The sequence below is a fragment of the Crocodylus porosus genome, unplaced genomic scaffold, assembly GCF_001723895.1.
Source record: "Crocodylus porosus isolate Cpor-Errol unplaced genomic scaffold, CroPor_comp1, whole genome shotgun sequence".
NCBI classification, from domain to species: Eukaryota; Metazoa; Chordata; order Crocodylia; family Crocodylidae; genus Crocodylus; species Crocodylus porosus.
The window spans coordinates 32,784,420-32,798,127 of record NW_017728914.1 but is presented as its reverse complement, the minus strand read 5'-3'; the positions used below and the strand labels follow the sequence as shown (position 1 = coordinate 32,798,127).

Genomic DNA, 13,708 nt, shown 5'->3' with positions numbered 1-13,708 from the left:
AAATCCCTCCTCTTTTATCTTTTAGTAAGAATAGCAGCTGCGCTCGGGAGCAGTTTCTTCAGCACTCGCAACAGGTACAATGATTTCTATTATATCTCACACCTAAGTTCAGTACTCGGGGGCAGACAGGTCGCTGCTACCCTGTACCATGTTGGCAATGGGGGTGCTGCTCCTCCGTGTCTCGAGCGCTTTGTTTTCAGAGCCTTTTGCTGGAACCAAGTCTCTCCGGCGGTTGTGCCAGTCAGCTGAGCGAGGGGTCCAGCAGGTCTCAGCTCTCTAGATAGCTTTCATATTTGCCACAATCCTTTCTGGACATTGTGCTGTTTTTTTTTTCTGTCACAGTGACAGCTTTTCCCCAAAGAGAAACAGTAACTTTGATAACTCAGATGCCTCCATTAAACACACACCTGCCTGAATTGAATTCTTTTCCCCCGTGTGTGATCTATTAATTACGGCTTCCTTCTCATCCAGCCTCCTCTCTGTATAGTGCTGCAAATCTTTACTTATGACTGGGATTGAAATAGCTTGTGTACATTTGACCTAAGAAAGCCTTTTCTTTAAGTGACGGGAAAGCACCCTGGCACATTAACTGCTTTTCCTAAAGGTTTCTTCGAATTGTTGTATCGGCAGCATGTGTAGCTTTGGACTTCAGGCCACTTACTCCTTGGCTGAAGTATTATCTCTGATTAAAAAGGAGCTTCAGATATATGGTTTGCTTACTGGGTTCCTAGGGAGATAAGGGTGTAACTGAGACCTGGCCTTCTCATCAGGCGGTGCGTGGCCTTGGGGACGGCCATCAGAACCCAGCAGCTACAGGCAGGTGTTTCTAGCTCACTTCCCTCAAATGGCTTAAAAAAGAATAACCTGCTAAAGGAAAGAAAGAGGGGTTTTGCCTTCTTGCAAGAACAGAGGTGGCCTGAGGAATTTTGTCCACAGTCTGTGCTTCTTTAGTTCGTTCTTCTGCTTATGCGTAAAGTTATTTTTCAGAATGACAGGCGAGTGGGCAGGACTGTGATGTCCTGAGTTGAAAAGGGATTTTATTTGATTCTTACAAATTCCTCAGGCCTGGTCCTCATCTCATGTGCCTGAACGTTATGCCTGTGACTCCGCTGTTGTCAGGGATCTTTCCCTGATCTATGCCAGTGTAAGAGAAGGGAGCATCTTTGCTTGCCTTGTTTTGCATTTCCTTTTGTCAATAGACTTGACTCTGACAAACAGCTGGGAGAAAAACTGTCTTTGTCAATTATTAGAAACTACTGCCCCATGACTGAGACCAGAAAACACACCCAGGGCCAGTTCTAGTCCACCTCTTAGGCATATAAGTGGACTCAAGCACTTAAGTGCAATCCTGAGCCTCTGAAAAACAAGTAATGCAGACCATGGATGAGACCTTCTGCTTTCTCCTTGTTTTTGTGACTCAGTCTTCCGAGTAAGATGACAGCATGTTACCAAAGCAGATACATTAGCTTGAACAGAGCAGAATAGGGTCACATTTAGATGCCTAAGTCTGCTTATGCACTTAATAGATGAAATAGAATCTGACCCTGGCTCTTTTTTAACCTTCAAATGAAGCCAGAGAAAACAAACCCCAGCATTGCTAATACTTCTAAGTGAAGAAAAACAATCATGGATGTTTTTATAACCTTTCAGGTCATCTCTCTCTCATAAAGAGGCAGCAAAAAGCATTATTTTTTTTTCTTTTGCTATTTAAAAGACGTTAGACGATAGGAAGTTTGTCAGTACCATTTCCTCTGTGTAATTCCTGTAAATTGTGTTGGGCTAATCTAATTTCTGTTGTAGTGAGGTTTAACAATCGATTGCTTTGCCTTCCGTTTCTGATTTTGCTCCGAGATGGAGTCAAAGGAAACTGCATAGCAACAGCGCAAAGGAAGGACAGAAAGCCTGATTCATTTCTCACATATGCCAGTTGTGTTAGCAATGGGCATTACATTCATGGGATTGCTCCTGGTTTATGAAGTGTAAGTGATGCGGTGGATTTATTGCGATACCCTCGCTAAACCTGCAGCTTGTCCTCAGGCAGCGCTCCTGCTGATACTGCTGTGAGCCATGGCGGAGAACTCTGACTCTAACTAGAGGATTTTGATGTTCTTTTCAGTGGGAAATGTGTGTCTAAACCTCCTTCGTGGCTTTGAAATTCGTGCCCTGCAGCATTTCCCTCCAGGAAAAATATTTTCCTGCAAAATAGATCTGCGTGTCTTTGAACACTCTCTACCGTCCAGTCTCCCCATTGCAGTGGAACGGTTGCATAGGTAGCCAGTCTCTATAGGAATTATTTATCATTTCTGTGTAATAAAGCTAAATCCCAGCTTCGCTTAGTTGTTCCTGTGGGTATTTTGTAAGAATTTCAGAAGGTCAAGTGGGCACTGGACTCGCTACAATAAGAAATCTTCAGCAAACACGCAGAGCAGCCCACAGAGCGCTGTGCACCAAGGTGAAGAAAAAGCGCTGGATGCATATGTGTCCGTGACAGAGGAAGAGGAGGGGAGGGGTGATTTGAAATCTAGCTGTTAATGTTTATCCTCTGCTCCCAGCTACTCGTCCTGCCTTTCTCTTTAGCTCATGCCTGCCTCTTGGGATTTTCCCTTTTCTTGGAAGAGGGCAAAAATGGAAATACTAATATGGACAAGGGCTCCTTTTATATTCTGTTGTTTTCTGTTATCTGCATCTGTAAACAAAAGGGAAGCCAGAAACCATCCATTTTTGGGCATTTGGCTCTGGACCCAGCAAGTTCTGCCAGCACCCAGCCTTCCTGTCTGCCAGAGGACCCTGACTCTTGATCAGAGCAGAGAGGAACCGAGGAGAGGACACATCAAGCAAGCAACTGATCCCCAGGGCCCATAGCCTGGAAGAGTCAACATGCTGGAGCAGATTCATCTTCTGGCGGCTGTGACAGTTCTGGGTGTCTTAGAGCAAGGTAAGCCAAGCATTTAACTGGATCAGGCCAGGTACCATCAACACCCCCCACTCTTCTGTTTGCCTAATGAATGCATCACTTTGCCTATTAAATGTCTGCCCTGGTACCTATCATTCTGCTGTTCTTCAGTGTTTTCTAACAGTATGAACCACACATTGGGGCCAGGGGTATAGGTTGTAGCCGTGTTGGTCTAAGGACATAGTCAGACAAGGTTTTTTTGGTAAATCTGAGATCTTTTATTAGACCAACTCACACTGGGGCCAGGGATGTCAGGATAATAGAGGTTTCCCCCCCGAGATTCAGTCTCTACCTGTTAGGGATTTTCTTTTCCTCCATAAATGAGAAGATGCTCCCAAAGAACGAGAAGAGCCTGTTTGACAGGAAGGCTCCTTACGGCTCCTTGACTGCACATGCTGTTCAGTTGAAATTAAAACCTTGGAGCTTGCAGCTCTGGAGAATGGAGGCCCGGAGAAACGCGGTCCTGGCTGGCAGGTGTAAGGGGTCCTGGGAGGGAAGGATCTTCCTAGACCTGTTCCTACCTTGCCTGTTTTTTGCTTATGGGCAGGATCAGCTCCTCCACTAGTGATTACACGTAGAAAAAGATCAAAATGAAATGTTTAAAAATTTCAACGTCAAAATGTGACTGGATGTTGGAAGACTATCAGTCCTCAGACAGTATCTGAACAGTTACAAATTAAAAAGACTTTATAAACCCTGGTTTGTTCTTAGACAAATTAAGAATGCAAGTGATTATCTCTTTAACATTGTTTTACAAATAAAACGTATCTTTCTTATGGTCAGTGTTCTGGTTTTTTGCTTATTATATGACATACTCCTCTTCAGAAACAATGCAGACACAATCAGATCACAAGTAACCATGTTTATGGATTGGTTACAAACACGCAAAGCCCAGTTTAAACCACGGTGCTGTTCTGACCGATGGCTTTCAGGACATAGAACATGGTTACTAGGAGTTAACAAACTACTGGTACTACTTTATTCCCATATGCTGCTATTAGCTGAACCAGCAAATGTCTTCAGAGTGTCTCTGAAAACGCAGCAGCTATGTATGAAAGACCAGGGTTTTTTGTGATATCTTTTATCGGGCAAGCTTTTAGACACACTCTGCCCTTCTTTGGGTCACTGAAAGTTTGTTAAACTTCTCTCTCAGACATACAGTTGGTCCAATAAAAGATATCACAAAAACTCCTTTATCTCTCAAGGCTACAGCAGTGATTCACGTCTACTACCATGTAACCATATGCACTTTCCTAGTAAACTAATTTGGAGCATCCTACATCTCTAGATAGATATATGGTTTTTTATTTGTTAATTTTTCTGTGATGAGTCTAAGACAGGGGTTGCCAACCAGGGGTATGCGTATCCCTGGGGGTACTTAAGAAGGCCACAGGGGGTACGTGGCTGTGACACGGAGAAGCCAAGGGTGGGGCCGCCAGCACTTTGCACCGCTGTGTGCCATGTGTCGCCAGCGCTTTTGTTTTCGCTGGCGCTGCCAGCACTTCTGGTTTTGACAATGTGGCCCAAGGGACACCCTCCCACCCCAACCACCTGTCAGCTGATTGTCGGGGGACTCCCCACCTCTCAACCAGCCACAGGGGGTACACCAACCAAAAAAAGGTTGAAAACCCCCAGTCTAAGATATAAGTGTACTACATGGTCGCACTCGATCAGATGAATTCTATGTAATTCAATGCAGTTGTTCACTTTAACTTTGCAGTCGTGAAATAAGTAAGCAAACCCATCTTCATTCATTGGGGATTTCTCACTGTCACTACCGGCAGCATTTATTCATTGCTAAAGATCTTTGTCATAAGTAAGGGTGAGCTAGAGAACAACAGTTCAGATCCTGACCCCTTCCCACAAAAAAATCCATATTAAAACACAAAGAGCTGCAGATGATGGGACTGTAGGAAGAACTTCCTGACAAAAGAGCACATTTTGGATTCTTGTCAATTGACAGAAAATTAAATTCATAGAGGCTGCCCAAGTGCAGGGGGGCTGGACCCGGTGATCTGTGAAGTCCCTAATATCTATGAAATCTATAAGGCTGCTGGCCTGCCCGCATGTTAAAGAGCGTGCAAGGGCATTTAGCTGCCCTCTTTCCCCCAGCCCTGGACCAACACAGGCAGAGAGCTCCCTCGCAGAAGAAGGCAGCGGGGCTGAGGGGTGTGCAGGACTGCTGAGAACCAGCGAAACACAGGGTCAATATATTGAACTCGGCTAGCTTGAAGCGGACAAGAACTTCCCAGGCAGGTGGCCAATTTTCCACAAGAAAGAGTTTAAATTTCCTAAGAAACCTAAGTTTTTCCATAGCAAATGCTGATTGTGCAGTCAGAGCTTTTTCTCCCAGAAGATCACTGTTCTCTGGGAGTTTATCTAAATGGTTGATCATCCCCACTTGTTCACAAGTTGTGCTGAGTTTTCATTCGAATTTTGGCTTCCAGCTGTCAGTTCATGCACCGTTCGGGATTTTGTGCGGTCTCCTTTGAAAAGACCTTGGAGCCCAGGTGTCAAATCACCTCTCCATGTTCTTTTGGATAAAGTAAACTGACACGGAGCCATGTGGGATGCAGATAGTGTAACGCAGAGCCCAGGCCATGTGAGCTGGACTGTGTGAGCCCCGTCAGAGCGCTGGTACATTCCCTAATCTCCTCTCCGAAATACGCAGGCAAGGTTCTTTGATGTGATGTCTTTTATTAGACCAACACCAAAAACCCAGCATCTCTGAAACCCCTGACTTGTGGAGAAATCTGATTCTGTCCAAAAGCTCCTTTATTCATTTGGGAGTATTTATAGGAGGCCTCCACATAATTTCTTTATGGTGGGGTTAATTTCTTTATGGCAGGAGTAGTCTGAAAGCTGGGGGGAGGTGGAGTGGGGGACAGGAGACATGGCCCCATTACATGCAGGGATGTTTCTCTAACTTCCCTTTCCGCTCTTCTGTGTGCTGTTGGATTGTAGTAAGAGGATGCAGCTCATCAAAGGAGCTCCATCACCACAGTTCATCTCCAGGAAGGCTGGTAACATCATCCTTCTCTTACTCCTTTCCTTGCAGCTTACTTTAGCCTCCAGGTGATCTATGCCAGGAGGACGTATGGCATTTCTCCTCCCAAAGTTGCAGGGCCCCCAGAATTCGAGAGGATCTTCCGAGCACAGTAAGAGGCTGTTTTCAATTTATTTGTTTAAAGAAGCTCCATACAGTAGTATACCTAGGGTCGGGCAAGTGAAGCACCTACCCCAGGGTGCCAGTTTAGAGGGGGCCATCCCCAGGGAGCCCATGTCGTGGTATCAGCATCCAGGGGGAGGGGAGCATCTGTGATCAGGTGAGACTCTGAAGCACTGGGCACCAATTCCCCTTTACCCCACTTCCTGGTATCTCTGCCCAGGGCACAAAAATATCTCATTTTGCCTCTGCTCCCAGGCTCTCACTGGTGGCAGAGCTGATCAGACAGCTTCTTCATAAGGCTTCACGGGACTGGAGGTGCTTACAGTGTTGTGCTAGAGAGGGGGAGCTGGAGGAACTGTTTTGCCAGGGCCAGAGTCATGAGGAGGTACCCCCCACCTCACCTGCTCTGTCAGTCAATCTGGTGTCTTGGTGCAGCGCTCATTGGGTTTTTGGTAACGCTCTCACAGACCCATCAGAGCTATACATTCTTCCTGTGGGCACTGGCTCAGTCTGGCAGGGCCCTGATGGCAGCGTCACTGTGATATCATGCATTGACACCACAGGTAGTAGTGGCCATGCTGGATTTGCTCTGAGGTTAGCTGCTGTGGCTCAGTCATGAGTGGCTGGGGCACAGGGGAGCTTGAGATTTGCCCATACACATCTCAGCCATAAGTGACAGATACTATGGCCCAAAGGTGCCAAGGGCAAAGGCAAGGACAAAATAAGGGAAGGTGAGACAAAATGCTGGTCACAGGACTGCGGGCACCATTGCCCATGCTTGGGTGCTGGCTTGTGGAAAACTTGTCTGTGGAAACACAGGAACCTGCAGCCCCTGGGAGATGCAGAAGGAACAACCCTATTCTTCCTCTTTTCCTTCAGGGTGAATTGCTCGGAGTATTTCCCCATCTTCCTGGCTGTTCTCTGGCAGGCTGGCCTCTTCTTCCATCAAGGTGAGACTACCTGGCTACCAGGTCAGACAGGAAATGCTGCATCTGCTCTCCATAGCTTGGCGTGCTAGCCGTGTGCTGGCAGTCAGAGATGACGGGCCTGGCTTCCCCAGTCCTCTGTCCGGATCGCGCTCATAGTAGATATGGAGCCACCAGGATCTCCCCCAGAGGTTAAGTCTGAAAGGGGTGGCCTGGGAGCAGAGAGGTCAGACAGCAGCTCTGCCCATCCGGAGGGGTGGTCTGGGCTTCGAGCTGAGGAGTAGTCACGTCTCTTGGGTGCCCGGGCAGCTCCCCAAAGCTTTTGGTGTGGGCTGCTAGGATTTGTCTCCTTTCCATTGCAGGTCTGGCTGCTGTCTGTGGCCTGCTTTACCTTTACGCACGCTACCTCTACTTCACAGGGTATAAGGAGTCCGCCTCAGGAAGGTAATGGTGACTTGCTGGGCACAGGCATTGAGCTCCCCTGGGGTTTTGGGTACAGGGATATAAAGCCTGAGGTGTGTGGCCGGGATCACTTCCTGAGGCTACAGCTTTTCCTCACCTTGTTCAGGCCTCCCTTTGAAAGATCACGAAGAATCAGAGCTGCCAAGCATTCTCTTCCCCCCGGATAGGGAGGTGCAGTCGGGGCTAGAGTAAGGGAAACAGTGACTGTATGGGACGTTGCAGAATCCTGGCATAATGTTTCATAAAGGCTGCATTACATCTCATGGGAAACCTGTCCCAACACCACTGCCCTTGTCATGACGGTGCCAGGGGCACGGGTACAGATTGGGGCAGGAGGTATAGAGTACATGTGCAGAGTCTTCTGAGGTCCTGAGCTTCCCCTGATCATAAGTATCAGGGGAGCCAGCGCCAGGGGAGGGGATTAGTACGGGTGGAAAGGGAAGGTCTGGGCCAGGGAGGGGTGAGGGAGCCTGTGTGACCTACCCTCTCTACACCTCTCTCCCCTACTGCAAAGGAGTGTCATGTGAGAGGCCAGTGCTTTTAATTCACTTTCAATCCCTCCAGGTTAACCCCGATGTACTTCAACGCTGGGTTAATCTGGATTCTCAGTGGACTGTCAGGAGCTGGGATCCTGCACTCTCTGCTCTCTCACTACGTGGGGCTGAATGTCCTGTGGCTCATGGACTTATGAGAAAAGCATCTACCTGGGCAAAGCCTTGCCTTCTCTGCCACACTCACAAGTGCCCGCTTCATCCTGTCCTCATGCTGTGTCCTGTACAGGTGTCATACCTCTACTAACAGATTTGCTGTCCCCAGCCTTGCCTTCCCATGTAGGGAATGTCAGCTCCCACATTTTGAGCACATCGTGTGTTGGCTCCCTGGAACTGGCAAGAGCTGCTAGGGAAACACTGGAGTGAAGTCAGCCAAGGCTGCCCTGCGATAAGTGGCTGTGAGGAACGTCCCTGGGTGGGGTGTGGTGGAACCGGAGCGTGCTCCATCCACTCCATGCATTGACCTGGTATTGCAGTGCTTCCAGGACCGGTGCAAAAAAACAGGGAAAAAAAAAAAAAAAAGGCAGAACCCAGAGGAAGTGTGACATGGGGCACTGGAGGGGATGCCCAAGGAGGCTTTCGGGGAACACCTCCCCGCCTCTCAGCTGCCAGCTCTGCTGTCTCTCCAGACCTCACCTCTTTTTGCAGAAGCTGCAGCACTGGGAAGGGTGACCCTGCTAGGTGCCAGTGCTTGTAAGCCAGGTAATTTATTGCATGCATCTGAAAGGTGTTTGCTGTGTTGTTTTGACCATCTGTGGAGCAGCCACAGGATGTCACCTCGAGTTACCCATTTATTCTGGCTTGCAGCAGAGCTTCTGACCTGCTGCAAGCACAAGATGACTTAATCGGGCTTTTTGGCATGACTCCTGCCACACAGTGCATCTAACTTGTGCCCTGCATGACCTTTTAACTATGACTTCCCTTGCTTTTGTTTCTTTGTTCTGCTAACCCTGGGAGTCAGGCAAGATGAGAGAAGAATGAGGAGAATCCAAAGGCAGGCAGTGGAACGAGCTGTGTTGTAAATGAGGGCCATATAAAGAGGCAGCTTTGAGCTCCTGGTTTGGAATAGACAGACCGAAGGTGAGACTGTCCTCCAGACTGGGCAGGCATGCTGTGACTTACTTCCCTGTGTTGGGCTGATTCCTCTTTGATTAGGCAACCAATAGACCCAAGACAGCTGGTGATCTGAGCTCGCTCACTGGGAACACAGTTCATGGGCTAATAGTCCCCTGCCTTGATTCACAACATCAAGGTGACACTATAGAGGGGACATGGGTGCTGGATGCCAAGTGATCAATCTCAGGGGCAGTTTGGGCCTTAAGTCTATGCAGAAAACCATCAAAGCTGTATGCAATGCGTTGGTGTCACGTGGCTTTTACTTTGGGGTCTGGGACTGAAGCCTTTATTTCAAGAAATCCTGGTTCAAAGAACTGCAACTTTGCCTGACTAAGCCAACTGCAGACTCTTGCAAGACACAGGAACTGCAGGACTCCCCAGGTGAGAGCTCATGGGAGCATTTCATTCCTCAAGAGCCGCCCTGGCTCTCAGGGTCACATCTGAGGCAGGCATGTGAGAATGCTTTTGGGTGGGCTCACAGACACAAGAACCTTGTATGCTCCTGACAAGAATTTATATGGACCAGAACAGATGGCCATAGGCATGTTTAAGCTGTGAGATGGGTAGCTTAGGGCTCTCATAGAAATTATTCTCCTTAGTACATGGATCAAGGGACCTAAAGAGAGTTAGTCAATACCCCTGGCAGAAAATAACACCATCACTTAATAACTAAACTAATAACTACTGACCTTGGCTGGGCTTCTCTGTTAATAAGGATGACTGTAGCAGTTTTGATGTACAAGTGTCAAACAATTATTGCACAACAATATATATGTAAAGTAGTGGCAATAAAATGACCGTGAGATCATTGGGCCGTGTCCTCCTTCCCAGGCTGGCGTGCAGCACAGAACATTCACACCTGACTAGCCAGTGGGTGTTGGCCAAATCACATCTGATCCCTGCCTCAGTTTCCCTGCTATAAAATGGGACAGAAGAGATGTCTTACATGACTTCAGTAATGTAGCCTCTGAATTTTAGAGGTGATGAGCACCTGCAGCTCTTGCTGATTTTGCTGAGAGTTGACTGCTCAGCAACTTTCAGTCAGGAGCATTTTTTCAACAGCTCAGCACCCACAACTGGGTCTCATCTCTTACCAGATGATTCCCATGCTGGGTTTTCTAAAGAACTCAGGATCCAAAACACTGAGTGCTCTCGGAACCAGCCCTTAATGTTGGTACTGTGGCTTTAAAAATGCAAAGCTGTCTGTGCTAAGGCTGGAGGGGGACTCCATCTCATTTCCATATTGTGAAAAGCAGTTACATTAACACACTGTCAGTTAAAGAAATCTTATAAAAAAAAACGTTATCCAGATTGGTCCCCGAGTCTGCCATTAATAACACCTAGAATCAGGAAAGCCAAAAAAAAAAAAAAATGCTTGAGATGAATGCCATTCCTGCATTTCATCCAGCTTGAGCAGCAAGAACCCCCCTGAGTGAATTCTGCTTCTTGGCTCTCACCCCCTCAGCCAGTGTAGCAGCATCTGTGGGGTAGCAACCATTGCAGGGAAAGGTTTAAATCTAAGTGACACCAAAGGTCCATAGCACTATGGGGTCCCTGACCCTGGCTGCTATAACAATACAAACAACAATGCCAAAATGTTCTTCTAACAGCTTTGGTGAAAAGCTGTTAGAAAAGAGGTTTTGTTTTTTTTATGCAGACTTTGTAACATGCCTGGGGTAGAGGCATCTTACTTCTGTCCCATCATGAGCTATTATTTAGCTCCTCATACTAATACAGTCCATCATCTCTTACAAGTTGATCACAAGCCCCACATTTTTAAAGCAGAATAACCTACTGGTGTAGAAAGAGTTAAAACAAAATTGTCCAGTCCTGGGGTGCCCCTGCAGAGTCTGGTTCTTTGGTAAAAGCCTTGCTTGCTGTCTCACTCAAGCTCATTGGGATGCTTATCACTGCTCCAATGTCCCTCTCAAGCGGCAGCCAGATTTACAACCCTGCCAGTCTCCAGACCCTGCCCACCCCTGCACCTGCCCCATGTGAGGCCTGGCTGCTTGCCTGTGTGCTGGGTGGTGTGGTGGGGCTGCAGGATGGCTCAGCCAGAGCATCAGGATTACAAAAGTGCTGCTGACAGGCTCTGGCCCCACGTCTTTACATCTTTTTTCCACTCTAGCACACTGCTCCATAAGAGGAACTGGAGTTTATTTTCATACAAGGCCACCCTTTGAGGAAGGAAAGCTCCCTCCTTTCCTTCAGAGACCTTGCCAGTTCACTGCTGCCTAATGGTCTTTAATCAGAGCAGAGTTCACATTAGGTCCAGACAGAATTTAACAGTGTGACAGGCTGTAACCTGAAAGAAAATCCCACTGACAGACCGGCTACCTGCAAATGCACCCACCCTACCACACTCACTTCAATCACTTTTTTGGACAATGTCTCATGGTGTCCCCACAACATCCCTCTAGGGCAGTAGTGGAAAATGAAGCATGGAGAGACTCTGGCCTTTTCTACACATATAACGCTTGGACCATTTTAACTGTGGGTGCAACTGCAAGTGTGCAGTTCAGAGCAATCAATGTAAACCTCCCGGAATGTTTCAATAGTATACCTGGATAATCAGGTATTATTTTGAACTGTTTTTTCCCTGAACCCATTCAGTGTTATGTGCAGGCACCAAACTTCCCATGTCCAGCGTCTGGTCAGTCCTCCAGCCATCCCACACTGCACCCTTCTCTGCCCCATCCCCCACATGGCAACTGGCTGCTCTGGTCTGGCTCACTACTTAAGTGGATGGGGAAGGTGCCTCTAATTTTGGGAGAGGAACAATTAATACACCAGTTCATATTAGCAGAGCGTGGAACTGGCAGCCACTTGGCGGTATTAAGTGCCAATTGTGCACTGGCTCTGTTTTTCTGGTCGTTCTAGGGAAAGTCTTTTTAAAAGCTGCAGCCTGAGGCACAGACCTTTGGCAGCCCCCAAAATACCTAGCCCCAGAAGGCAGGCAAGGTTCTTTGGGTAGATGTGATATCTTATTAGACCAACGGAGTAGTTGGAACAAAGTACTTTGCAAGTGCTTGTGCCCAAAAGCTTGCAAAGAACTTTGTTCCAACTACTCAGTTGGTCTAATAAAAGATGTCACATTTACCCAAAGAACCTTGCCTGCCAATGTCTTTAGACCAACATGGCTACAAGCAAAAAACCCAGCCCGAGAAAGTAGAGGCAATGGTCCAGGCAGCTCCCCATGCGATCCAACTTGTTAGGGTCTTTCTCCACTACTAGGGAAATCCTGGGGAAACTGGGCCAAGATCAACTGGGGACATTTGAATCCCAAGGCCTCTGGGCTTGGGCCTGCATGGATGCCTGCCAATGGATTTGGGAATATCCGAAATCTCAGTGTGAGAGCCTAGGACAGAGGATGCTTCCCCATTGTAGCACCATACACGGTGTTTGAAATGATTGAGTTCTGCCAGTTCCATTGATATGGTTTTTGGAATGATTATATTCTGCTCAGCTGATATAACTTGGAACAGATTTGGCTGATTTGACCTGGAACATGAAAAGTACTACTTAAAAAAATAAAAAGAAAGACATTTGCTCCCTCCACTGGTGGCAGCTCAAAGCACTACTATACCTGAAAGGTGACCTTTCGACTTAAAACCTTTGGTGATATTGTGAGGGCGTGGGGCCTAGGAGCGGCCGTGTACTCCCTACCATCACTCAAGGTGATTCAGCACCCTCTGGTTCTCACCCACCATGTCTTTGATGACAATTAGTTCAGATGGGAGGCTGCCTTTACCCCCTGGTGAACGGTGTGAGTGTTACTACCACTACTCTGTATGGGGTACCTCAGCGCATCCCTGCCTTAAGGACAATGCATGCCTCCTACCTCCCCTTCAGCACACCCCAAGCCTCGCAGCTGTTCTCTGGACGTTGTTTGGGTCCCTTGCCCTTCGGCACCCTCTCCGGCGCCCCTCGGGCTCATCCTGCCCTGGTGCCCTGCTCTGGCACCCCCGGGCTTGTCACCCACCTGGCGCCCCTGGGGCTGGTTACTCCCCAGTGCCCCTCTCCAATCTACCTGGGCCTACCATGCCACTGGCGCCCCTCAACCAGTGCCCCTGGGCCGGTTAAGCAACCTGCACCCTGATACCGGCGCCCCTGGGCTTGCCGTGCCCAGGCCTCGCCCCACAGGGCCTGTCTCTCAGGTTTTTCCCCGCTCCTTGCCTTCTGAAGCCTCTCGCCCCCCTCTAGGGCCTTTTGCCACGCTCCCCGCGGCTGGGGCTACAACCCCCACACACCGAGCGCCTCTCCGGCACTCATCTCGCTGTGCCCACAGTGGCACTACGCACTATGCCCCTGCTGGGCACCAGGAACCCCCAAGCTACTGGGGAGCCCCCGTGAGGCCTCCTCACACCCCTACAGCCTCACCCGGTCCTCCGGTGTAGCCATAACTAAACCAAAGAGTCAGCCAGCCGGCTACAACATAACATAAGCGCCAGGCTTATAATACAAACCCCACATCATGCTGACTCTCACCCATATGTCTGTCTGGGCTCTCTCTCTCCCCTCGCATCACTGC

At 48.4% G+C, this 13,708-nt stretch overlaps 1 protein-coding gene across 1 annotated transcript; it reads left to right on the top strand.

Moving 5' to 3' along the window:
* Positions 1-2,501: 2,501 nt before the first annotated feature.
* On the top strand, positions 2,502-8,479 carry LOC109310147 (leukotriene C4 synthase-like). The gene is made up of 5 exons (XM_019535197.1): positions 2,502-2,935; positions 6,012-6,111; positions 7,002-7,072; positions 7,411-7,492; positions 8,075-8,479. The coding sequence occupies exons 1-5, from the start codon at positions 2,878-2,880 to the stop codon at positions 8,199-8,201; spliced, it is 438 nt and encodes a 145-aa protein (XP_019390742.1). The 5' UTR covers positions 2,502-2,877; the 3' UTR covers positions 8,202-8,479.
* Positions 8,480-13,708: the final 5,229 nt, after the last annotated feature.